The sequence below is a fragment of the Numenius arquata genome, chromosome 4, assembly GCF_964106895.1.
Source record: "Numenius arquata chromosome 4, bNumArq3.hap1.1, whole genome shotgun sequence".
NCBI lineage: Eukaryota > Metazoa > Chordata > Aves > Charadriiformes > Scolopacidae > Numenius > Numenius arquata.
In genome coordinates this window covers 59,274,951-59,301,470 of record NC_133579.1, presented here as the reverse complement: position 1 = coordinate 59,301,470, position 26,520 = coordinate 59,274,951, and the positions used below count along the sequence as shown (strand labels likewise).

At 46.6% G+C, this 26,520-nt stretch overlaps 2 protein-coding genes across 3 annotated transcripts in view; one reads left to right on the top strand and one right to left on the bottom strand.

Moving 5' to 3' along the window:
• SLC22A23 (solute carrier family 22 member 23) overlaps nucleotides 1-15,683 on the top strand; it is a 114,419-nt gene extending 98,736 nt beyond the window's left edge. For both annotated transcript variants that reach the window (XM_074146472.1, XM_074146470.1), the window contains 5 exons: nucleotides 534-636; nucleotides 3,336-3,568; nucleotides 6,207-6,239; nucleotides 8,022-8,145; nucleotides 14,020-15,683. In XM_074146472.1, the coding sequence (XP_074002573.1) occupies nucleotides 534-636; nucleotides 3,336-3,568; nucleotides 6,207-6,239; nucleotides 8,022-8,145; nucleotides 14,020-14,377 (851 nt within the window). In that variant the 3' untranslated portion in view covers nucleotides 14,378-15,683. The remainder of the gene's footprint in view (nucleotides 1-533; nucleotides 637-3,335; nucleotides 3,569-6,206; nucleotides 6,240-8,021; nucleotides 8,146-14,019) is intronic.
• A 4,093-nt stretch (nucleotides 15,684-19,776) lies between these two features.
• PSMG4 (proteasome assembly chaperone 4) lies at nucleotides 19,777-25,615 on the bottom strand. The gene is made up of 3 exons (XM_074146759.1): nucleotides 25,342-25,615; nucleotides 25,159-25,234; nucleotides 19,777-20,037 (listed from the first exon to the last, which is right to left on the bottom strand). The coding sequence occupies exons 1-3, from the start codon at nucleotides 25,540-25,542 to the stop codon at nucleotides 19,916-19,918; spliced, it is 399 nt and encodes a 132-aa protein (XP_074002860.1). The 5' UTR covers nucleotides 25,543-25,615; the 3' UTR covers nucleotides 19,777-19,915.
• Nucleotides 25,616-26,520: the final 905 nt, after the last annotated feature.

Genomic DNA, 26,520 nt, shown 5'->3' with positions numbered 1-26,520 from the left:
ATGGGTGAAAGAGAAGAGGATGAGCTGACTGATTCTGAAACCTGAATTTGAACAAAGCTCAGAAGATTCACATGAAAAATGAGCTTGAGCTGCAGCCCTTTACATGCCATGGCTTTTCAGGTGTGCAGTGCAGAAAAGCAGCAGATCTTGTAACTGCACAAGCACAATCATGCCTGTGGGGGATTTAAAAATTAACAGAATCTTGAAGTTCTTCAGGAAAGTTTATATCACACTTGCTGGGATCAAGCTCCGTATTGCCCCCATTTTACATAAACATTTCAAACTGGGAGAAGGTTTGGGGTGTTAAGGAGTTCTTGGGCAATTCTGCAGCCCCAAGAAGGTTAAGGGAAGCCTCAAAGAAAAGGAGGAAGCTGAGGTGGACTTTAGGCAGGTTGTTCAGTGTTTTTATCACTCCTATTAGTGTAATCGATAGTGTTCTGCTCTCCAGAACGTCCCTCAGAATATCTGTAGCTCACAAGTGAAGCTTCTCATTCTCCCCAGTAAAAGAATAATTTTCTTTCGGTTTGTTTCAGAGCTGCAAAAGGAGATCACCAGGAGACCGAAGAAAGTCTGCATTGTTAAAGTGGTGGGAACCAGGAACCTGTGGAAAAACATCGTAGTATTGTGTGTGAACTCGTAAGTCTGATTTCTTTCTGTTTGAGTAGTTGTGTGGTTGGTGAACTGGAAGCAGTAATGGGGAGTGATGAAGGGCCTCCTCAGTTTCCTAATGCGGGACCCTTCACTACTGTCTCTGATAAATGATCCTGGAAAAACATCAGCTGTTGCAGGGAATTATTTTCTACGGCAAATATGGAGGAACTCAAGGGCTGTTTCAGGCAGCAGCACCAGGTGTCTTCTCAGGTGTCGTGCTGCAAGTGCAATGTTATCACCAGTGGTCTCGCATGGCCACGTGCTGGTACATGCTCATGCATGCAGACATCTGCTGCTGCTGGCATCCTGGGTGGGATTTCTGGAATCATTAGTGCCACATGAACACAAGTTCAAGTTGTTCACATCTGATATAGCTGTGTTGCAGAGGCAGATGTTTCTTGCCAATAAATAGAACCCTGCTCCCTCGTACAACAGCTGTCCTCGATAGGTCTTCAAAAGCAGATTACAAAGTGCTTCAGCTCTCCCAAATGATATGTGGGGAGAATGTGCGGTCTCACACAGAGCAATGTGGTGCCTGTGTCCTAAAGCTTCAACTTGGATTTGTTTATGTGGGCAAAACCAGGTATCTGCCTGAGAGTTTTGCAGGTTGTAGGCTCTGAGACCTTCTGTCCAAAACTGAGCACCTTGTAAAGAGGAAAAGGATGGGCTGCAAATTTAGCTGCTAACCAAACCCAGCTTTGGGGGGCAACAGGGGTACAACCAACTCTGGGTTTATGATTTTGTGTCTCTCTCCCACCTACCGGTGGGTGACTCCCTCTGTTCGGAAACAGCATTTTCCTCTAGGGCTGAGCTGGTAGATTTAATAGCCAGTGTTAACTGTATTTGTGAAAAACCTTTACATGGGGAATTCTCCCCTTCTCTCTCCCACTCTTTAATTACGCACATTTGGAAATTCCCTAAACCAGAATTAGGCAGCCCAAAGAGTGACTTCTGGCAATAGTAGATGGAGGCTGTTTGCTGTCCAAGTAGAGTGTGAAGCAGATGTGTGTTTGAGGAAATTGCTTTCATACTTGTTTTTAGGGGGTGGAAAAAAACCTATTTAATTTTAATTCTGTTATTGCTGCTAGATGGGGATGTGCTAAATTTTAGTAGCATGGAATATGGAGAAGAAACCTTTTGGAGGGAATGATGAGACATCAAGGGAGATAAATGTATTTAGTTTTAAAAGCAACTGTTCTGAGCTGCTCAGCAAGTTAAGATAATAGAGTAATTCCTGGGGAAGCAGGCTGGAAAGCAAAGTTCAAATGATACATTAATTTAGTTTATAGGTCATGGCCTAAATAACAACTTCAGCAAGGTGTTTGCATGTGCAGAAGAGAGAGAAGATACAGGCTCATTCACTCTGCCCTCTTATTAAATATTATTTTGCTGATTAATATTTATCTTATGGGAGGAGTCAGTTATAATCTAGATAACCAAAGAAAATTACATTCTTGTGTAACAGCAAGTACTTGTGCTAGGTTTTTGTCAGGGGGAAGGTGTTTGATATTGGGAGTGTATTTTTGAACTATAGCATTGATTCACAAGATCACAAGAGAAATTCCCCAGGCCCTGGGCTGTCATGCTATCAGCGATTGTGTATTGTCCCAACTGTTTCTATGCTTATATTAATAACCAGTTTACACTGACAGAGTTTCAAATTCCTTACCTTCAGGAGGATAGAGGTGTATCAGTGTAATGTGCCTGCCATTCATTTTTTGGAGACCTGGATCCATGCCTGCCTCCCTAACCAGGCACAATTAATTTCTGATACGAAGTTTGTCTGGTCTAAATGCCAGGGACAGGAGGCCCTTCCCGGCAGAGGTATTTGTGCTGTGAGGGGGGCAGTTGGGAGCATTTGACCTCCTGTAGGAGATCTGCTGCAGTTTTGCACTACATCAGAGGTGATGCTGGGGCTTCTTATCTGACTTCTGTACCTCCAGCCCACTGCTCTTATTTTCGTCCTTTTTCTTCTGGGGGTGGGAGAGAACACAACAAAGAGGAGCAAAATGGAGTGGCAACATCTTAATCACTGACTTCATGAAGTAACATTTAAAAGAAGGGGAGACACATTGCTATGAAGGGTAGTGTAAAGGTGTGGATTGTATTTAGGGCTTACTGTTTCGTAATTGTAGTAATCATTGCAGCACATGTGACTTCAAATACTCATTTCTAAGGGGTTTTCGGTTGTAACAGGCTAGCTTGGGAAGTGAGATGCAGTCTTTAGTACAACCAAATGCCACAGACAGGTGGGTCTTCCTGGAAGAAGTTTTGCCATCCAAACACAGACACTGCTTCATCACAGCAGCGCTGGCTCTGTGGCTGTCAGCAGACGCACTGGGAACAGAGAGATGTCCTTTTCAAATACACTGGGAAAACCAATCACACACTAGGAATACTTGTAAAGTTGCTTGTGCCCCGAACATACCACGAGCAACAGATGTAAGAATAGAGCCAGTAGATAGCAAATGGTTGAATAGAGGTTTTTCTTTTGCTGCTTTTGATCATTGCTTGTTTTTACAGTAGCACCTAGAAGTCTGAGATTAGTCTTTTTGCACTAGGTGGTGTATTCCTGCAGCAGAAGAAATTCTTCCTGTATTACTGTGTTCCTACACTGAGTTACGTTGCAGTGTGTGGCTGCCTTCTCAGCAATGATCTCCTCTTGCCTTCTCCTGTTTCCCCAGGCTGACTGGTTACGGCATACACCACTGTTTTGCAAAAAGCATGATGGGGCACGAAGCGAAGATGGCGATTACCCACAACTTCTATGCGGACTACTACACCATGGCTGGGATCGCCCTGGCATCCTGCCTGGCCATGTGCCCGGTGGTCGGGTTTCTGGGGAGGAGAGGAGGACTCCTGCTTTTCATGATCCTTACAGCCCTGGCTTCACTTCTGCAACTGGGCCTTCTCAACTGTAAGTTGGAGATGAGAGTTTTTCAGGACCACACAAGTTTGACATGCAAATAAGGGACCAGGAAATATTAGCATTTCCTTTGCCTTCCACCTGCTTAGCTTAAGAAGCTGAATTTGTTTGAAGGATTCCCCAAACACTTGTTGTCTTAGGTTCATTAAAAAAAGGCATTGTGTTCTGGATGAAGACCCTGTGGTGAAGCTTGTTGAGTGATGGTACTGCTTCTAGGGCTGTCACTTAAAAACAAGCAAACAAATAAAAAAAATGCTTTTAATTTTATTTCAATGAAGTAGCCTCTAGGGAAAGAGCTAGATAGGGACGGGGAAGGGAAAACTTTCCTACTTGAGTCTGCTTCTCAAATAGCCTCTAAACTAAAAAGAAGTTAAAGCAGTATGTCCTCTACCTGCTCTGAGCATCTTGCTATGTACAAGTAATATACAGGTAGTATGGAAATATGCAGCTGAAAGACCCTACTTTTAACATGGTATATATACATAGTCTGTATGAATATGTACACATGATTTTGTGAGGTGACACAACTTTTCAAATGGGTTGTTCCTGCCAAAAGCAAGAGCATCCCTCCTCCTTTGCAGGCAGTGACCTTTCTCTGGCCCTTTTGAACTGCTTCAGCTATTAAAACCGCTACAGAAATATTCCCTTTCCTTTTTTTTATTTTACTTCCTTGTCTTAATTTTCTGAAGGTTGAGGAAGTTGAACTTGATGGATCAGAGAGGCATTGAAGCAGAGGGAAGGTGGGATGTGCTTTGCTACTCTCACTGTTGCCAACCGTTAGACCTCTGTCCCATGAAACCTCACCCCAAGGAAGGGGAAAAGAGTTGAGACATGCATTGAACAAACTGGATACGAGACAAACACCAGAACACTGGTTGTTGCTGTTTTTCATTTCTAAGTTTAGAAATAATTAAGGGCTTTAATGAGAAAGTTTTCTGCATTGAGGATGGAAAGATTTCACATTCCCGCATGCTGAAGGCAAACCAGCAAGAATTGTCCATATTTACAGACCGTGTTTCCTGAAAGTGTTTACTAAGTTAACCTTTAGCGAACACGCTATTTGTGGGACTGTAGGAGGGAAACAGGGAACTTCTTTCATGACATGGAGGAAACTCCAAAATCGCATGTGTTTGCTCCCAGTTTGGCACAGAAGCTTACACTCCCTTTGAGCACATATTTGCCATGTCCAGCAGTCCCAGCTGAGAATAGAAGCCCCCTGGCCCCACCTCATCCCCAGCCCGTTGACAAGCTGTGACCATTCACAAGCAGATGCACACTGTGCATGTGTGCAACCTCCTGCAGCTCCACGTTCTGATGGCAGTGTCCATCAGGGTCTCTCTACACTAGATTAGTCTATTTTTTTTTAAGGATGTCAGATGCTTGTTGAGGCTGTTGTGGTAATAAACATGCAATTTCTTAGTCGATAGAAAGTTTGCCAGAGCCATTAGCCTGCTCCAGAGCCATGAAAATCTGTTTGCAGTTTTTCAACAACAAAAAAGGGGTGAGTGAGGTGGGGAGGAACACCTTGTAGGATTCATTACAACCTTTTCCATAACGGGCTTAGGTGCTTTTGTGAGCAAAGTTGCTAAAACTAAGAGCAGCCATGGGCTCTGGGTGCTTTCTGCCACGTTGGCACCTAGACTTCTGTCAATGCCGTGCACCCATCAGCCTTCCCCACTCTGCCTTCTCCCCTTGCTTTGTGAGAAGAGGAGGGAAAAGCAGCCTTGAACTTCAGAGAAATTTGCCTTCCTCCACTCTAGACCATGCCTCCCTTCTTCCTTAGAAGAGCTAGACAGTGTTTGGAGAGAAGCAGTGACCCTGCTGATTATGAAATCTGTTACAGCCTCCTGTGTGTTTTAGCTTAGCATAATTTGGGTGTAGTTAGTAAATGAAATCAGAATTTGAGAAGGAGGGTGAGAGAGGGAGAGGGGTATTATCCATTAGTGGCAAACCCATGGCAAACCTTGAGGCTTGCCATGTTCAGCCCTTCCTCTGCACCCTGGGGTGTCACCTGGGATGTTGCGGGAGCCTGGTGGGAGATCACCAGCAGAGCTATGCCCAGCTCATGCCACTGCCCTCCCCCTTGCTGCCCAGTACTGCTGTGTGCTCCTTTGCAGTTAGGATGCATGGCAACTGGTGGATAGCATGACACATGGACCACCAGCTCAGTGTTTTGGCAAGGAATAGGTCTCCCACCAGTGTGAGAGTGCTGATGCCCAGAGTTTTGCTCTCTAACTCAAGCCTCTGTTGGCCATTCCCTCAGGGCTGCAGCACAAGGGCAGTCTCCCCCTTCGTTAACAACAAAGAGGCTTTTGTATTAATCCCAGTGGTAATTCTGGAGCTCTTAAAAATGCTTTATTGCTGCATTTGTTATCAATGTCTCATTAGCACGTCATCCTCCAGCTGAAAGGGGACTGGAAATGGCATGTCCTATCTAGTGGCCATGGGAAAATGTGCCAGTCATGGCATGGGAAAGGAGCAGTGTGTGGGGGCCCAGGGTAGCATGTGGGATTTACCTTTTTTTTTGCTTTGGAAAAATAAATATGTAACAACAGTATGTTCTTTTTTTTTCTCTCTCCCTTTCTCTCTTATTTTTATCTTACTCTAACTTCTGTGGTCTTGGATCCAGTGATCGGAAAATACAGTCAACTTCCAGACTCAGGTATGGTTTACAGACGGGTCTGCATCATGCCAGGAGCGCGTAGATCCGAAAGGCTGGGGCAAAAGCACCCAGAGGGGAGCTGCCACGGCAGAGAGGTGCAGGGGAAAACCCCACCTCTACATAGTACCTTGGCACCCCACTTGTAGGCAGGCCTTTTTGTTTATATGCAGTCTCTTGGTGTAGCATCCCCTCTGCATAGTCTGACTCGCCTCTGCATGTCAAGAGGGGGCGCAGAGGTCCCCCAAGCTTTATTTTTAGGCTTTTTCAATCTCCTTCTCAGAAGCATCATTCCCAGTTTGGTCTTTTCCAGAAATATCTGAGATGGCAAAGCTCCTTCTGATAAGGGGACTTAGGCACCTTAGAAAATGCTTTCCTGGGCACCTTATCCCAGCCTGAAGTACTGTAATTGCAATGCAGTGACAAGCTACAGGGGAACAAAACTTACCCTTCTGTATTTGATTTAATGAACCTGTCCTTGCCCAGCTTTTCCAAGGTCTGTTCTGCTGAGCAGTCACGACTCCCTGCAGGGTCAGTGGTGCAGCTCTTGCAGGGAGCCACAGAGACCCATAGTTTGCAAGGTGCCATGCTCACATCCTTATCAGGACAGCAGTATTTGCTCTCTACCCCAGACTTGGGGCGCATCACAGAAAGGGCTTAGCCCTGAGCAGGCTGTAGCACATTTCAGAAGCTGTAACCTAATAGCTCCCGAGCACCTTTTGCTCTCCTAACAGCTGATATATTCAGCAAGAACAAAAGCAGGTGTTACTTTTCGTTGTGTCCAACCCAGAGGGTGCACCTGCTTGGGACTGCAGGCTGATGAGCAGCCCTTTCTCTGGGCAGATCTTGGGTCTTGACTGGAGGAAGGTGGGAAACACTGGCTGCAAAGCTCCAGTCCTTTCCCCAGCATTCTCATCAGGCACACTGTGTTCCCCTCGTATGGTGCAATAGTCTCTCCGAATAACGTGCCCACTTGCTAGCCAGGAGAGACCACATGAGCTTGTATAACCCTGGGTCAGATACACCACCCCTGCCCGCAGAAGGTGGAGAGCAGGAATCAAGTGAGGGATGTATTGCCATCATGGCCAGGAAACAGTTTCCTTTAGCTTTGTTTAGTTTTACTGGGGTTTCTTCTTGTGCTTGATAGACACTGTTTGCTCCCTGAAACCTTGCTGCCAGCCAGCCATGAAATGACTGAGCAAACAGCCTTGTTGGACACAGTGACTTAGGGGAGTGCTTCACTGTCCTTGGCGTTGGCTTTTCTCGTCCAGAGTTGTCAGGCAAAGGCTGCCAAGCTGGGGGTTACAGCAAGAGTTTGCAGACTGATCACATGCAAGGGCTTAGCTCTGAGATGGGAGCGCTTTTATTTCTTTCCCCTCTTGTCCTGCGAGGCTCTCCAGTGCCTGAGCCACCGGGTTCTACCAGGTGTTTGGCAGCTTGATGAACGTTGCCTGCCTCCACATGTCTGTCAAACGTGGGAGGGAAGTGGCTGGTGCCTAAAAGACTGCCCAAAATGTGTTTTTTCTTGGATTCTACCTTTTTTGTGGTGGCTGGGCATAAATAATTCGGAGATCGCTGCCATATTTGGCATGACATTACGATTTTTTTCTCATATGTTTGTGTCTCGGGTGCTTGGGGAATGGATTTTATAAATACCAGTTTTAAATTAGTGTTACAAAAATGACTCAAACTAGAGAGAATGAGTAACATAAACCTGTTTTCTTGTTTTCTTCCTTAGAAGTTTGGCCTCATTCTCACTTTTTATGAACACACTTGTCTTGGCAGGTATGAGTGACAGTGTGAAAGACAAATTCTCTACCGCATTTTCCATTGTGGGTATGTTTTCTTCGCATGCCGTTGGAAGCCTCAGTGTGTTCTTCTGTGCTGAAATCACACCCACAGTAATCAGGTGAGACATTGGAGTCCCCCTCTTCGAAGGTTGGGGATGAAATTATCCTCATTTAATGGATAACTGGCCGTGTAACTTAACACATTGTATGGGAGGGGAAATTCCCCATAATTGGAGACCTCAAAGCAATTTTTAGGCCACTCTTTAATTTAGTATTGCTGCAGTCAGTTTGCCTAATGCCTATCTTGTAGACAAGAGAGGCTTTGTTTCCAATGGCTCCACCTTGTGTCCCATCACGGTGATTATCAGGAAGCCGGTCATCATACAAATTGCATTTGTTTGCATCGTGGTACGGTCTTAAATACTTAGCTGAACCAGATCTTGCAGTTCAACCATGTTATTGCTTCGTTTACTCTGCTGGATTTGTACAAGCAGTGACCATGTGAGTCTACAGCTTGATATTAAAAGAGAAATTCCACTAGTGTGCAGAGGAGGACATAGGTGCAGGCAATCCCAGCCTACATAGGGCAGGTTAATCAGGCCAGCTATAGGGGTGCTTTGGTGGAAAGGAGGTGTTGCAACACGCAGTGTTAAATGCTTTTGCTGTGTATAGATGCTCTGCAAGTCTGCATCTCCTACAGCAGTACCACCGTGAGTGGTCTGCCTTTATTGCGGTTAAAGTCATCTTTCTCTTTGCACCCAGATCTATCTTAGCAGAGGGTCATTTTTCTAAAGAGGAGCACTTTCGTCCCGGGCAATAGTAGAAATCAGGCAGATGAACTTCACTGGAGAGCTTCCCATAAAATGTCTTTGTGTAGTCAGGTTTTTGTACCGTTTTATGTATTCATTGTTATCTTTCGCTGCACAAAGGTTGTGCTTTTGTGTTCTGGATTATGCTTTCAGCAATGCCACAGTAATTCAGGAGTCTGCCCTGACTCCATTGAATTCCCCAGGAATGTAGGTCATGTGGGTGGAAGGGAGAGACAGTGGAGGGAGGAGGATACTCTAATTTCTTTTTTTTTTTTCCTCCAAATTACATTCCTTTTCAATAACTTTGCAAAGTATTATAGCAAAACTGTCAGCTGAGAGGCCAGAGTCTCCTTGATCCATGGCCTTTTCTTCCAAGCTATCTGACTTTGTGAATGTATTCTACAGATAATATTAGTTCCACAGGGAAAGGCAGTGTAAGTGGTGAGGAGATTATATAGCAGCCCGAAACACTAACAGCTATTTACTTATGTGCATGTCAGCCAGTTTGGTGTTTTTATGCCTCTTTAATTTTCCCCTTGTCTCTGTTTGACAGACACATAGATAAGGAATTGGCTGCATCAACCAGAAGAGAATCTGCCAAGTAGGGTCAGATGCGCAGTGTGAACTTAGCAAGCTTTTTTCTTTAAATCACTTATATTGCTACAGGGAAGGGGAGAAATCCTGGCTGGGAGCTGAAATTCTGCTTCCCCTGACTCTGCTGGGTGACACCAAGCAAGTGACAATAGCTGGATATGCCTCAGGGTTCCCGTTTATTAATAAGGATGATGACACTTTGCAGCGCTTTGCGGTTGTACCACCGTGAAGCTCTTGATAAGATCCACTCGGGGCTGTAATTAGGAGGGGGAGCTCAGGACGGTGTCTCAGGCAGACGTGTGGTTAAGCTGGCTCGTGTCTTGTGTTTCAGTGGGATCCGGCTGCTCCCTCATAACCTGTTCTCCAAAATAGTGCCTCAGGTGTCCTTTAGTGTTTCAACCATCTTAACATGCTTTTGGTTGAATGTCAAGGAACCTTAAGGAAAAGGGAGGCAGAGAGAGCGCTGGGGCCATCTCTGGGGTTTCCCTGATCAAGTCCGTTGCCTGTAATCCCCCATCCCTGAGGGAGGAAAGCAGCACTGCCGTTAATTGGGGTAGCGGTGTCATGATAGCACAGCCGTAGCGCCCATCCAGCTCTGCCACTGCGGTGTTGAGATGACTGGTTACAGCAGTGTAGGAGGAAAACAGCCATCTTCATCACCAAGAGGTGCCACCTGCTCCAGAAACACCAAGGTCCCACTGTCACGTGGCACCAAGGGGTCATTTGTACCCTTGCACTGCACCCCAGTCTCTTGGCGCTAGGTAGGTGGGCTCCACCAGAAGCTCCCATTCCTTGTACCGGGGCTTCAGTATGGACCTGCTTCCGAATGCTTAATTTAAGCACTAAGTGGTGCAGATAATCCACCTCTAATAATCTTGATGAGAACACCACTGCAGTCTGCATGGCTGCTAAATAGGAACAGGCTGAGGAAAGCGTGATGTGTCCTCTCCCTGTCCTCTGCATGCTCAGTTCCTACCAAGTGGAAGAGATATCTGGGGTTTTTTTTTGTTTTCTGTCTCCTGCTTTTGCACCCACCTGGCCAAAGAAATGAAGAGTGGGCAGCAATGGCCAAATTAGGAGCTTTACCCATCAATACCTGTCTCAAGCCAAATTTCCAGTGGGGTACAGTGCTGTTTACTGGGACCTGAACCAGGCCTGGATTTTCAAAGGTGGCCCCTTGCCCCATGAGGCCAAGGGCATCCTGGTGTGTTACCAAAGCTCTGGCCTAGGACTGAGTACATAACAGGGTTGTTTATGTACAGGAAAAGTAGGGGGAAAAAACGGAGGTTTGCAGGGACTGACTTCAAGAAGTGGCTGAGTTGACTGGACAAAGCCCTAAAAAACCTGGTCTGAATTCAGCATTGGCCCTGCTTTGTGTACGAGGCTGGAGTAGGTACTCTCCCAAAGTCTCCTCCAGCCTGAATAGCTCTCTGGCTCTTTTGTCCTCTGAGCCATGCCGCATGTCCACCTGGTTGCTCAAGACAGACAAATGGCCATCTGAAGATAAGATTACCATTTCTCAGCTCCCTGGAGCAGTGCTGTGAGAAGGGCAAGTCCCCTTGCTTAGGTTTAGCCTGGTTCGAGCAAAGAATTATCAGCGAGGATGTTTTGCTGCTCTCTAAAAAAACGCTGCAGTAGTGAGCGAGGAAATTCTTCCCCGTCAATAGGGGGGCTCTTTCTGAGGACAAAATTTAGGACCAAGGTCCTGTTGCAATTTGCCCGTGTCAGGACTGTAAGCCTCACACAACCCTCCCTGCCTTGCTGCTGCCGGGCAAGCAGGGGTCGGAGAAGGGGCTCTGATCACCCGTGGGGCCGAGCCACGGGACAGTCTCCCACAGCAGCCTCAGAGACGCCAGGGGAGAAGCTGGGGGTCACTGTGGGTGCCAGCAGCCCTCGTGCTCCCTCCCTCGGCTCCAATCTGTATCTCGGAGTGTGTTTGAAAGACAGGCGCCAGTTCCCTGCCATGGGGAAGCCGGTACTGAGGAGGAGCAGTGCCCCAAAACACGCTGGGTGGTTTTGATTTCCACCTACTGCCCCACAGCGCCTGCAAAAACCGTGTGAATTGAGGGTGCTGCCTCTCTTGGCCTGTACATATTTTCCTGATGTGCACGTGAACAACAAAAATTCCTGACAGTATTTTCAGTTTTGTTCCCCCCCCCCCATTTTCATGTTTACAGTATAGTCAAATATTTAAAAAAGTCTTCTAGAATGCATACCAAAATGTATTTTCAAGCCACTTTCTGCCAGGTTTTGGTGGCGCTGGATAAAGTAACGCCTGCTCTAGTTACTGACGTCATATGGAAAAACTTTTATTTTTTCCCTTCCAAATCTGAAGCCGCTTGACCCGTAATGACAGAGACGCCTTTGTTGTTGCCTTTTCCTGTTTCCTTTCAGCTTGCTTGATGTCCTTCTACAGCAGCTTTTAAAACTCACCTCAGGTCCTTCTCAGGGGCTGAGATACAATTTAGCTGTAGCAAACATTGATGTAAATGAGCTGGGCTTTTGTTGCTCCGGAGCCAACTTGGAGAGTGATTTGCCATGCGTTTGGGGCTGTTTGTGTCGATTACTCATGTGAGTGTATTAATGAAGTTGCAGGGAGGCCAACTGCACAATGGCCACATTCAGCTGGGTTTCTAAATTGCCATCAGAAAACTGGCAAGTTTTTAATACGGGCTTTTGCAGTATTTGGGGAAATCACTGCTATCTGTGAAAGATGCTCTGCTGATTTAGAGGATTAAAAGGTACGTATGTGAATTTTAGATCCAGTCAGCGTCCCAAGAGCATCTATTGAAATCTGTGCTTGCTGCCCTTTAGCCGTCAAGTAAGCAGCACTGGATTTTTGAGAGGACAGGGTGAAGATTAGCTTTAACGCAATGGTTGGGTGACAGAATTTGGCATTCGGAAGTTTATAGTGCTGTGATTTCTAGTATGCTCAATAGTCAACGAAATATTTTTTTTCTCCAAGCAGTTGATGTAAAGCAGTTCCTTTGCCTTCTGCAGTTGTCTTCTGTAAGGTCTAGTTATCGTTAATAATTATAGCTCTCCCTTTGGGCACGCTCCCAACTGAAGCACCTGAGCCCTTCTGATCACCAGAGGGTTCGGGAATTGGTGGCACCTCTCGGAGTAGCTGCAGGAAGCGTGCTGCCCGGGCCAGCTCGGTGGGGCAGTGAGGAGCAGGGTGCCAGTGATCAAACTCACAGGGAGACCTCCCTCTGCAGGCAGAAGGAGCTTTGGAAAATTAAGGACAAGCTGCCACGCTCAGAGATTTCACTGAAATGAGTCAACTGTGAGTGACGCTCCGCCATGCCACAGAGGAAGCCGCTGTCATGCTGGGGCAGGAGGAGGGAATGGTCTGTCCCAGAGAAATGCCTGCGGTGCTGCTTCTGTGTGGGGTCACCCAGTGGGGACTGGCCCTGGGAGCATGAGCTGTGCCTCAAAATAGGGTGGGCGTGTGTGTGTGGTCCAGGACGTGGAGAGACATTAATGAGCAAGACAAGGAATTGCAAGAGAGATTGCTTGCATAGCTGAGCATCAAGAAAGAGCACTGAATTTGGTTTGCACAAGCGACTTCCATGCTTGTGACTGGGGTGGATGAGGTTATTTTCACACCCTTTTTTTTTTTTTTAACTTTAGTGTGCTTTCACTCTTTTTTTTGGTGTGCGTACATGTATGATCTCAATCCATGAGCACATTGCACATTAAATAAACACTTGTGCCATAAAGAATATTTTATAAAGTTACCTATTTACAGTTTAAGCATTTCGCCAATGTTAACCTTTTCATAACTCCTTTCTGTGACACAAGAAAGAGTGAAGTGAGGGACCTACCTCAGCTTGTACAGTAAGTTAAGAGGAGGTCTTGGAAATTAATCCCAAACTCTTGTTCTCCTATTCTGACCACTACCTATGTCATCTTTTTTCTTTCTTTTTTTCTGAAATTGATGCATGTTATTACTATAGCAGTGTGTTGAGAGGTTCTAGTCACAACACGTTTTTATGGAGATTATATTTCAGAGCTCAGTGTTTTATATAACAGATTGAGGCAGTGGCCTGTAAAGTCTAATCTCGTGCCTCCACTGCTGATTGATGCCAAATACTTTATAGGCGGCCAAAATTGACTTCCGCACCTACTGCTGCTTGGTGTGTCTTGTCTAAGCTGGAGAAGGCTGGCATGCTAAGCAAAATCTGTTTTTTCCCTTGCTGAACATATGGGATTACTTGAACATGGGAATACTTTAGAGGACTGTCTACATACTCACATGGTAGCGCTTCTCTTCACCTTATGTGGGGGCAGTTTTACGGGCATGAAAAGATACTTGAGTACAGGTTGCTCAGAGAAGTTTTGGATGCCCCATCCCTGGAAGTGTTCAAGGCCAGACTGGATGAGGCTTTGAGCAACCTGGTCTAGTGGGAGGTGTCCCTGCCACTAAACCAGGTTTGCTTTAGGGATTCCAGATACCAGGTGCATGCCAGACAGGGGTGTAGCCTGGGGGACCCATCAGGGCTGTGGGCTCCCTGTCACAGTGGCGATGGAGCTGAGCTGGCAGGAGGGGGCTGTGGGGCCAGGCTCTCACCTCTGCTGTGTTTGCAGGGGAGGTGGGCTGGGGCTGGTCCTGGCCAGTGCGGGCTTCGGCCGCCTGACTGCCCCCATCATGGAGCTCCACAACCAGAAAGGCTACTTCCTCCACCACGTCATCTTCGCCTGCTGTACGCTCCTCTGCATCATCTGCATCCTGCTGCTGCCAGAGAGCAAGAGCCAGAACCTGCCCGAGAACATCCCGGATGGGGAACATTACACCCGGCAGCCCCTCCTGCCGCACAAGAAGGGGGAGCAGCCCCTGCTCCTCACAAACTCTGAACTCAAGGATTACTCCGGCCTCCATGACTCGGCAGCTGTGAGTGACGGGATCTCAGAGAACACCACTGCCAACGGGATGAAGTCCATGTAACCGGGTGGATTTTTTTTTTTTTCCTTCTTTATTTTTTGGTTGGGTTTTTTTTTTTTCCTTCTCCTCTTTCTTTTGTATTTTATTTGATGCTGTTGTGCAGGAGGAGCAGCACTTTGGGCAAAGGTGTTTTGCACAGATTTTACAAACCAGTGGTGGAGCAGACACAGACTTGGGGGAATTCAACTCTGCTGCTAAAGCAACTTTTGGCATCTTCAACTGTTGTGCAGATTGCTCTTGAAAATGTTATGGAGGAAAAGACTCATCTGAGAAAAGACCTGGCTGGAGGTAGCCCTTCAGAACTCTTTTTTTTCCTGCCATTAAATATGTATATTTATTTTGATTTATTCTCAAGAAGCACTTTATTTCCTTTTCCTTTCATAGATCACAAAAATGAAGCCATCTTATTATAAGAGGTGCAGCCATTCCAAGAAAGAAACCATGGGGGGGGTTGTTTTCTGTTTTGTTTTTGTGTTTCTTTAAAGGAAAGAGGGATCCACTGCAAAGTTGAATTGACTAAAGTTTAGACTTGTGCAACATTCTTCTGCCTGTCTAGAAAGTCCAAGCGCCCAGGTTGCCTGCTGTGTTTGTATACACCAAAAAAAAAAAAAAAAAACCAAACAACAAAGCAAAACCTGTTGTGACTCAAACTCTGACTGCATTTTAGGCAGCTTATATTTGTTTTTATAGCCCATGTGCACTTAAAAGTTACTTTCTAAATTAGTACTCTTTTTTTTTTCATCAAACGCAGTGAAGAAAATCCTACCCAAACAAGCTGATTTTTCAATGAGAATCAGCCATCTGCATTTTAACAGTCCATTAATCTATTTTAGACAGTTCCCGCTGGTCTTAAATAGTAATGTAGATGATGTAAATTATTTGGCCAATAATGCAAAGATTAGTTTTGCCAAGAATGGCTTGAATTACCAGAAGGCCCAGAATCTCTGATGGACTGCTTCAGGAGAAGAACACAGACCAGCAGGGACAAAAAATAAGGAGCATGGGCTATGATCTGTACTTTTATTCCAAAAGGCAGCGCAGCTGGGATTCCTGCTCCTGGGAAATGAGTGTCCTGGCATTGCCTTACCTGTTTTTAGAACCAGGGTTTTTGTTTTCAATTTAAGTGGACAAAATGCTTAAGTGACTGTCAGAAATGAATGAATTGATAGCCTGTGAGTAATGACTTATGATCTGCTATTGGCTGTCTTGGGGCTTTTAGAGATGTTTTTGTGTTCTGACCCAAGAACTTACAGTGAACTCACACAGATTTCCCCCCTTCCCCAACTGCTTTCGTAGGATTTTCATCAGGAAAAAAAAAAAGTTTACTTAAACTGGATCAAGCCTACTCTAGGCTAAGCAAAGTGAACATCCAGTTTGTCTCCTACTGTGCAGATGGCACTTTGATAGCGGCCACCTGATTTCTCTCCTCCAGCCCCAAAACCAGCTATTTCCTTTGGCCATCGGCTTTTGGTTCTCACTGTGTGAATATCGTGAGGATCTAGTTCAATGCAAGGACTTTGTAAACAAACAGCTTTCTTGCATTGTAGTTAACCTCCCTGTTCTCCCCTCCCTCCCTCCTCTCCTTTCTCACTCAGGCCATCCATTTGTGATTGCTCGGTAGTGCAGACGTTCAAACAAACAGAGCAGCAGGATGTCAATGTTGTATTAAGTGTCCGTATGATTGCCACTTTGTTTGATGTACATCTTGCGTTCATAGGCACGGAAAGCGCTCATTTGCACTTTCCTCCTCTACCTTCCCTCCCCCTTCCTCCTTTGCTGTATATATTGTCAATTAACTACTGTACCTAACAATTTCCATCCTCCATTAGGCTGCCGATGTCCTCTTACAGGCCCCAATAAATCAGAGATACGTGCTCCCCGGCGGGCGATGCAGTAAGTAGTGCAGCCTCAGACGCTGACAAGAGCAAGGGGACAGGTAGACCTGCAGAAGCGACAGAGGTTGTTGTGTTCAGAGTAACAATGTTGTCCTAAAGCTGCTAATTTTTGTACAGAGGATGTGGACATTCGGGTTCTTCTTGAGCCTGGTAAGAAACACTGGACCAGTTGATGGTAGTTTTGCCCAAAGTTACGCTACTGGTTTTTTTTTTTTTTCACCTTTGCTAGGCTTGCTGTGACAGCGAGAGCCTGATCTTCCTAACACTCAAGTTCTAATGTCAAGCTTGAGCGTGGCGGCCGCTCTTTTTGTTCTGTGCTGCAACTTCTGCAGTCTTGTGTTCACCGAAGGGAAAAAAAAAACCCAGGCCTTTCCCATTCACGCAGTATTCACGTGCCAAATTTGTGCAATAACTTTTGCCTTCGATATGAGATGCTTGTTGCAAGCCACACACGTTGGGGGGAGGGGGGAGAAACAAAAAAAAGTGCGTTCACAACAAAAAAATTGGAGAAGAGAAACAAGTCTTAATGGAAAAGGGCTTGAAAGCAGAGGAGCAGGGGTAAGCGCGGAGCGGCGTCCTGCCATCCATCGTGCCGTGGAGCCAGCGGCTCCTTCGCTCGTGGTCTCTGTGCGTGTGTGCTCAAGCTACGGTACGGCTCTTGTAGACCATCCACAAGCCTGTTAAAACCGGCTGCTTCCAGCACTGTCAGCGGTCCTGGTGTGCTCACCGCTGTTGTCCACAGCGCTTTATCGTTTCCTATTCTGGTGGTTGCTCTCTGATGACAGACAGGCCCAGGGAAGAGAATGGTTGTTTAAACATATCAACATTTATATAATAAACAAACCAGGTGACAGGAACATGCGGCAATTTTATTTTTTTGAATTCTTATAAAATTTACTTGATTTGCTGCTTTGGGGTTTTTTGCCTGAAACCAGGTAGTCGGTACTGATCTTTTGCAAGGTGGGTAGCCCCAGCACCTCTGGTTGGTCTGGCTCTCTGTCATGACAATAAAACACAAACTAATTTCCTGCCTTGGCAGCTCCAGTTTTTGCTCCTTTTCCTGAAAAGATGAACACTTCTGTGATGATTATTTTTTTCCACGCGCGCTCAGAGAGTTGGAAAGCTTTTGCTAAGCATATCTTGTCTGGAGGAGTCGGGTAGCAAGTGATGCAGCAGGGCAGAAAGGAAACGCGGGGATGCTTGCCGAGCTCTGCCTTGTCCTGCAGTGGGACAGGGGGCTCAGTCAGCCGCACCATCGGCTCCTCGGCCGCGTCTCCTCCACGGCCATCACCAGGAAAGGCTTTTCTCAGGCGGCTCTTTCTGGCCACCGCAGCAGGGGAAGCGATCAAAGCTGTCCTGTCCATTTTGGCCTTTTTCTGTGAACCTTCAGTAACCTCGAAGCCCATCAGTGCATTTTCCTTTGGGTTTACCATTTAAGGGCTTTCTTCCATCTTTGCAAGTTTAAACAAAAATGTGAAAGTGACATTATGCTTAATCTTGGGGTTTTTTTTCCCCTTCTAAGGTTTCAGTACTGCCTTTCTTGCCAGACAAGCTACAAATGGGTAACGACAGTTGCCTGTTTGCAAGTGTTTTGTGGCAACCCGGAAAGGAGTTTGTGAGATTTACTTTTCAGTTTCGTTAACCGGGCTTTTTTTTTTTTTTGTTAATGGAAGTATTTTAACTGTTGCCACTTCCTGGAGCCAAACACTAAAGGTCACCAAATTGGAAGCAGAAGTGCCATTAACTGAACTCTGTGAATGTCAAGTCAAGTTGCGCCTGTAGCTGGCACATAAGACAACACTATTAAGTGGGGGGATGATCTCCCCTGCTGTAACTTTTTTTTTTTTTAAAGAAAAATAAAATGACAAACCTCATTTTAAATGTATTGTGTAAAATGTTTCAGGAAAGGAGTATGGTGTGTTATGTCTAGTGGGTGAGACCTCCCTCCCCATTTCAGTTTCTGATGAAGTTTTAAAGAATCGTGTTACTGTACGTTTTGATCATGAATAGTCTGGTGGTGCTTCCTCATAGCACAAGCTTAAATCAAGTACTGAAAACAGTCTTACAAGCTAAATGTCTGCATGATGTTACATCTGTTGTACCTACTGAGAAGAACTTTGTATGTAAATGTACAGAATAAAATGACGTTGTCCCATCAGTTTGCTCTCCTTGGTCTGGCTCCCTAGCAGCGGCTTCTGAAACAACCCAGCAGCAGCTAATGTGACACCTCAGCAAACAGCCCTACCCTCCTCTACAAACAGAATGAGATGACTATAAATCAGACTAATTAAATCAGCACATTGATTTGCAACTAATTACCTTTTACATTCAGTCAGAGATGAACACTGGACTCATTTTGCTGGATGCTGTAAATGAAAACCGGTGAACTGGTTGGAGGTGTACCCTCCAACAGCTGCTTTTTTGCTATTCTGGTCTTGAACTGCAGCCAAGGACCAGCAGCTGTTCCCACCAGGTAACGAAGGGCCCTCTGCACCCACATCAAACCTACAACATTGAAGCCGATGGGTGTTCAAACCCCTTTATCAGGGGTTATGCCTTCTACATCAGAGAACTCTCGGTTACGGTTTTTAATTGCTGATTGTGCTGCCACAGCAAGTTCATCAGTTTTCTGTCGGTTATTAGGACAGTTTTCTAGCAGGAGCACTAGTATTTTTTTATCCGTGTTGGAAGCTTGTCTCAGTCAGGGTTCAACTTGGAATGCAGAAGAAATAACCTGGACTTGCTTATCAGGTTGCTACGTTCAGTGTTCCTCCAAATTGCTGTGAATAATAGGTGGTGTGTGATAGCACAGAACATATCAACAGCTGCAAATGGTCACTGTGCCATTGGCTCTTTGTTTGCTTTGGGGTTTTTTTGTATAGTTAACTTTTAGCTGCCCTTCTTGTTGAACAAAAGAGCCCGTGGATCTGCCTTTGAAAGGATATCTGTCCTACCTAAAAGCAAGTCCAGAGATGTAGCAGCAGGATGCTTTGTGGTGGTGGTCACTGCTCTGACTTTTTCTAATGAGTGTGCTCAGTTCACACACATGATGCTCTTCCAGCAGCCTGACGGAGCCAAGCTGTGCTTTTTCCCTCTACATAGCCCTCAGGGATGTACAGATAACCCTTTGTGAAACCCTTCTGGTGTTCTTGGTGCCTAAGAGATGGAAGGAAATCCAGTGTTTAGCACTAGTACTGCAACAACCAGGGACTAAGAAGATAGAGCAAGGTAATGCTCATTTTGTTACAGTTTTTCAATACAAAAAACATGGGGTTTTTTTTTATTATTTGAACACTAAAAGCTGTAATTAATCTACTACATAGTAGATTAATTGTAGAGGTAGGATTTGGAACTGATTTCCCAGCAGATGCCGATACTGCGTGCAGGCCAGACACTACGCACTTGCGATGATCTCACATTGCAGCCTATTTTCTACCCTACTCGCCTGTCCCCTGCTTAACAGGGTAGCAAATTTGGGAAAAAAAAAAAAAAAATCCAGGTCCGACTGCATTTAGGCCCATCTATATTTAATAACAACTGCAGATTCAATCAAAACAATACAAAACAAACTAACTTAATGTCAGTGTGAAAATTGCAATCAGTTTTTCTAAAACAAAAACTTGGGATATTTTACAATGAAGCAAAGTCAGAACTTCTCTGGAAAAGCCATCATTTCTTCTTTGATCCTGTTTTCTATAAGTAAGGTGAAATTGCTGTCTGTGTTCTGAAGATTGTAGCTGACAAATATCTGTTTTTTGGTCTTGCTGGCTAAAACACAAAAAAAACAGTAGTCAGCCATAGTTTGCTCTTATATAAAAGTGATGATGGTGATATTACAGCAAGCCTTTTAAGAAGCCGTATCATGCAGGTTTCTACGACAACATTCTCCACTCCTGCCATGCTGGACCCAGAGATAAAGGAATAACAGAACAAGTACCTGAGCATTGGCACACTGGGCAGAACTCTGCACATCATGGAAATGGCCAACATAAGCCTGGTGGGTATCGCCTAGTTTTTGGGCCGATGCAAAAAGCCATTAGTCACTGGAAAGCCTCACGCTGCTTTTAGCGGATTTTGGATGCTTCTTAACTATAGTATAGATTAAGTGAAACCACAGACTATACTGGACTCAGCACTGAAGTCTAGTTTAAGTTGGTAAGTCCGTGCTGTGAAAAACACAGAGGGAAAGTACCCAAGAAAGTGATTAGGCCCCAATTAACAAGTTCTGGTTTATTACGAACCCCTAAAAAGGCCCCCAAAAGTGCGCACCGCTCTTGTCTAAGCCTGCCGTCAATAATTTTATTTCATTTAACCTTTATTTATACGGCATCCATGAAGGCTGGAGAGCCTGGATTGAACCTGATGAAGCCACAAGCACATTACAGGCTACTGTAATGACAAATACCTAGAGAGAGGTGTTACAAAATTAAGAGCTGCCTTCCATGACAGAGCTAATTAACAGTGAAAAACATAATGTCCACTGGGGCAGGAAGACTTAATTATCGGAGTGGAACAGATAACACTAAGAAGTGTTTTATAAACCAAATGGAATCCTACTTAGATTTTACCACAGTAACATAGTAAATTTGTAACTCTCTTTATATGCCGCTGAAGCTAAACTTCGTGAATAATGTAAGCACCATAGAGGAAAAATAGGCACTAAATTTAAATTGAGTTGTGTAAAATAGAAGACAAAAAATGGTATTTGGGTCATGAAATATTCCTGGCAGAGAATGAGCTGGGAGCTGACAATCCCAGGGAGAAATCGGACTGTTCTGCTGAATATTCAAAAATATCACCTGAATTTTAAAAATTGAAAATAAAGACACCGGAACTTTTCATATCTCAATCCTTTTTAAATGTGAAAGTTAACTACAGGAAACTTATATACACACATAAAATGTACTTAAACAGCACTTTCAAGGCATTTTCATTATGCAAATCAATTTATTATCATGTTCCATTCTAACAGGTTACCAGCTTCCTGGCTCAGTAAGTAGAGCTTCTTCTGGAATGCAAGGACTCATTTGCCTGTTAAGACTTGGCACTATGAAATGCTGATATAATGCACCACATTCCTCTGATTGCAAAAAAAAAATTAGCACTTGGCACCAGATTTTGTGGTATAAAGCAGCATGTTTTGTAAGCACTAGTGCTTCATCATCATGCCCTAAATGAATGCAACACTAATTCTGAACTAATGAATACCATTATGCTATCTAACGAAGCTACATCATACACTGCGGTGTCAAAACTCAACTTCTTAATTATGTTTGTGTAAAAGCCGATTGAGTCTTTGGATGCTGTTCTAGTTCCCGGGAACACTGTGAATCCCTCGGGGCTGCCTGTGCCGAGGAGCACTGCTCCCAGAAGGACCTTTTCTGTCCCCACTTCCCTCCAGATTCATTTGGATACATGGACTCTTGTGAGAAGGAATGAAGAAGGAAGATCTTATGCCTCCACGGGAAGACCATCTGCACCTCCAGGGTAAAGCAGAAAACAGCAAAAGACAAGGCTTTCCCAAAAAACCCCTCAGCGGGCTGCCTCCCAAGCAGCTTGGCTACCAAGCCCTGTTGCACCAGCTCCTCAAAACGGGGGATTGTTAGCCCATCATCCAGGACATGCTAAGAAGCGCTACAGCAGCACAGACCTGCTCCTACGGCCTCTTAGACAGGGCCAAGGCCCAAATCTAGGCTTGAAGAGGAGCCCAATGGGAGCAGAAGAAAGGACAGAACACATGCTAGGCCTAAGTCTGTAGAACATTCATTCTGGAAAGAGGTGGTGGAGGGGAACTGTGCCCAGCTGGGAAAGACTCGAAGAAGAGGTTGAGGTCATCTTCACCAAGACTCTGCCAGTCCCTGCAGAGGGATGATGAAGACATGGCATGAAGACTTTCTCATGATTCAGAATCCACTAACCTACAGGAAACAATCTTTTAGGATTTGGGTTTCTTAACTAGTGAGATACATCTCGTGCCACAGCAAACAGGCAGGGTGGTGGGAAACAGTCCCTGCACCTAATACGGACAGATATAGATAGAAATAGGTAGGAAGAGGAATAGGACCATGGCAACTATGCCTTCAGCAATGGAAAAGAAAAAAAAAACAACCCTGAAATAAGGGAGAAGATAGAGCCAGTACACCAAATGCAGCTGTTCTGGCTAAGACCTCTACCAGGCTGTAAAGAAAAGGGGAGAACGTGTAAGCTGCTGCATGGCAATGCCGAAACTCCTGCTCCAGGGCAGGGAACCTGACATTGTGGGAACAAAAGGCAGGTGATGGAATGCGACTGGGAAGTATAAGAAGTAAAAAAAACCTTATGTTCAAATGGCATCGCTTGCAACTTAACTTAGTGCCCGTGAAGATCAGAACGTAAACAGCATGGAAAAGATGGTGACAGCATAGGGGGAAAAAAAAAAAAGAAAAAGAAAAAAGATACTGCCTGCCTGAAGATCACCACATGGCAGGATGGTTAAAAAGGCCACCTTGGAAGTACAGCTCCAAGTCAGACTTGGCTGTGAACAGCACCTCTGTTATTACAGAATTTGTGGGAGTAACAAGGATTTAATTTCCTAGAGGAAAACTTACCAGTAACAGCAAAGCTTGGTATTACCTGTCAAGGCAGAACACATTTCCTTACTGAGCACTTTGTGAAACAGAGAAAATACCAAGATGCTTAATGATGATCTTGGAGGTCCACTGGTTTCAGGAGAATAAACAATTTTTGAATAAGTGACCATGAGCAGACTTAAATTGCTTGACTGACAAAAGCAAGCCTAAAAACTAAGGTGTAGGACTTCAGACAGAAGATTTATTTCTCTTCTCAAAACTCAGTTATGATCAGGTGAAGAGGATGCATGCAGTTATTCAAAACCAGAAGTGTTCTATTGACTTTCTCTTTCCAACCAAAGGTGAAAACGGTCTCCAGGCCTTCCTCAATGCAATATACCTTAAGCAGGATAGCACAAGTAAGAATTGTATCTATAACGAATATAAAAGGGACTGACTAGCAAGGAAAACCACAACCCAGAGGTCAGACGGCACAGATACAGAGGAATATCGCCCACAAGCCTAGCTGGGTGACAGCTGGCACAGAAAGCTTAAGACAAAATAATGAAAGATACTTAAAGCACAAACAGAAAAAAAATAGGAAGATGCATTATGCTCTGAGGATAAAGAGTAACTGATATCCCAGTACCAAGCAACACTATCAGTTCTCAGTAACAAAGTATGTGAAATTAGCAATATAAATGCGAAAATAACCTTAAAAAAAAAAAAAAAGAAAAAGGCAACAAAACAGACCACTTTCTGGGAGAAAAATCAGGTGACCCAGACAGCCTCTGTCCTAGAACACTGGAAGAACCAATATGAGAAGTTACAAGTTATTACCAACTCTAGCTGCGAAATCTGTAATGAATCTTTAAGAGTGAAGATAGTGCATGCACTGAAAAAAAGAAAGACAGGAGACGGTGGGAATCACCAAGACAACTGAGAGCTGTTAGCTGGGCTCCAATGCTACACAGAAGCTTAGAGCAAGATTCAGAAGAAATGAGTAATGAAGGGACCCAACAGAAAATGGAATAAACTGCCACACTTTATTCAAAGTAAACCCTCTCTGATTACGTTTTTACTAGCTGACTTCTTAAGGATAATGCACTAATTACACATAAAGAAATCCATAGAATTATTATTTTAAGTGGAAATTACTGAACCCAGTATGTAGAGAAAGAGTTGGCTCTAGGGGACACTACAACAGTGGTTATTAAAAGATAAGTTACCAGAATGAAGAAAGGACGCTAGTACTGTTTTGCAAAGATGAGTCTTGCAAGCAATCCTTTTTTTTATACATGTATTAGTGGCCATGGAGAAGAAGTAGGTGTAGACTTGTGAAACTGCCTGACAACACAAACTCAGGCCATATTGCCCGTAAGGAAGATCAGCACACAGATAATTAAGAAGAATTATATGGCCTTTCCAACTGAAACAATAGAAGATGAGATAGAGCAGCGCAGCATCTTGCATTTAAAACCTGGTAATAAGTACTTCTGCAGTTCACCAGGTGGAGCTGCATCAGTTACTGGTGGGTGATGATGAGTAGCCAGCATGATGCAGCTGCCAGAGGTGTGAGGGTGCTAGGATGCATTAGGCCAAGTATTTTTTTAGAGATACATGAGTTTGAAAGTTAGCATTCAGAATCAGAAATCTGGCTACGTCAGCACTGCACGAGGTATAGCAGGACACTCTTGTACATGCTGAAAATGGGGACATCCCAAGAGGTGCCCGTTACGTGCTGCAGGGACAGTCAGATCAAACATTGGCGTCTGTGAGATGATCCGGGACTTACCAGGCCAGAACATCTCAGAATTGGGGAGCTAAAGGGTGCAAGATGTGAGGAGGGTTGGCTTCATCTTCAGGCAAAACGCACGATGGCCATCCCACCCCATAGCACAGAGAAGCATTCCAGCCTTATAGAGAGGAGTCCACTGAAAATCCCACTCGCTCGGCACAAGCGTGTGCTTCCCCGGCCTCGCACACCCAAACCCCGGGTCAGGACATTAAATAACATGAGTTTGACAGTGCTCAACCTGCCCTGAGGCAGGGATCCCCCAGCTAAAGCGATGCAGGCTTCTACACGGCTGCAACCAAAGGCGAATCGTAATGGAGAGCGCCGTGACCTGCGCGGCCGGGAGGGTCTGCGGGGGTCAGCAAGCAACCGCACCCCCCCGCACCCAGCCAGACCGGGGGTGGAGGCTCCAAGGCCACCAGAAACGGCTCTGCCGGGGCCCGACCCGCGTGTTTTCACCGCCCCCACGGAAGCCAAACCCCCGCCCCCGCCGACCCGGCTACCCCCCCCGCCGGGAGCGCGCAGCCCCCACCGACCCGCACCTACCCAAGCGCTGGGCCAGGCAGGCGGAGGCGGTGTCGGAGGGATCCCCCAGGAGCGAGGCGGCCACCGGGATGCTGTCCTGCAAGCGGAGCACAGCAGAGGACAGGGATCAGCGCGGGGCGGGAAGACCCGGGGGCAGAGGCGGCGGAGCCCCGCCGCGGGGTGGAGGGGGGGGGGCACACTCACACGGGGGCTGCACATGGCGACGGCCAGGCTGGCGAGGGCGGGGGCGGCGCCCACCCAGAGGAAGAGCGAGTCCCGCAGCCGCATGGCGTGGAAGTGCACCCGCTGCTCGCCCAGCCGCCCGCTGAAGTCGTGCAGGGCGATGCCGCCGCCCGCCGCCACCGCTCCCGCGCCGCCCGCCGCCTCCTCCTCCTCCTCCTCCATCGGCCCTTCTTCCCGGCGCGGCCAGGCCTCAGCAAAGCAAGGCCCGAGCGGGCCGGGGAGGCGGCGCTCCGCCGCGCCCGCCCCGCCGCAGACGCTGCCGGCTGTGCCCGCCCCCACCCCGGGCAGCGGCGCTGCGCAGCCGCCCGCCCCCAAGCTTCCCCCATGCGTAGCTCTGCGGGTGTACAGGCACATCAACCACACTCGCACCGGTGCCTACACACGGACGCACACACACGGGTGCAGGGCCCCTCCCCGGGGCACACCTCCTCCGTGCACAGACACCCCCTCACCAGCACACACACGCACCCTCCGTGCGCGCCCTCCTCCCGCCGGGTGGGTACCCCCTCCGTGCCCCTCACCTCCCGACGTATACACTCCCCCCCGGTCGGTGCACACCCCCTCCGTGTACACCTCCCCGAAGGGCACAGCCTCCGTCCGAGGCACACACACACCCCGCCTATGCACACCCCCTGTGCATGCACGCGTTCCCCGGGATACACACACCTTCCTGTGCACGCACAGACCCCCACGGGACACACACGCTGGTGCACACCCCCTGTGCATTCACACATCCACCCCGGGGAGCACAGACGCACACCCCGGGGGGTGGGGACACACGCAGCCTCCGGTGCACAACCCCTGTGCACGCACACACGACCCCAGGGCACACCCTCCCCACCTGTGCACACCCCTGTGCATGCACACACACACACACACACACCCCTGGGCACACACGCAGCCCCCAATGCACAACCCCCGTGCACGCACACAAACACGCAGGGCACACACGCAGCCCCTAGTGCACACCCCCTCCGTGCACGGGCACACCCACGCCGGGGCATACACACCCCCCCGTGCATGCACACGCACACACACAAGGGGCACACACCCCCCAGGGTACACACGCAGCCCCCAGTGCACACCTCCTCCGTGCACAGGCACATCCCCCCCCCCGGCTCCGTGCATTCTCTCTCCGTG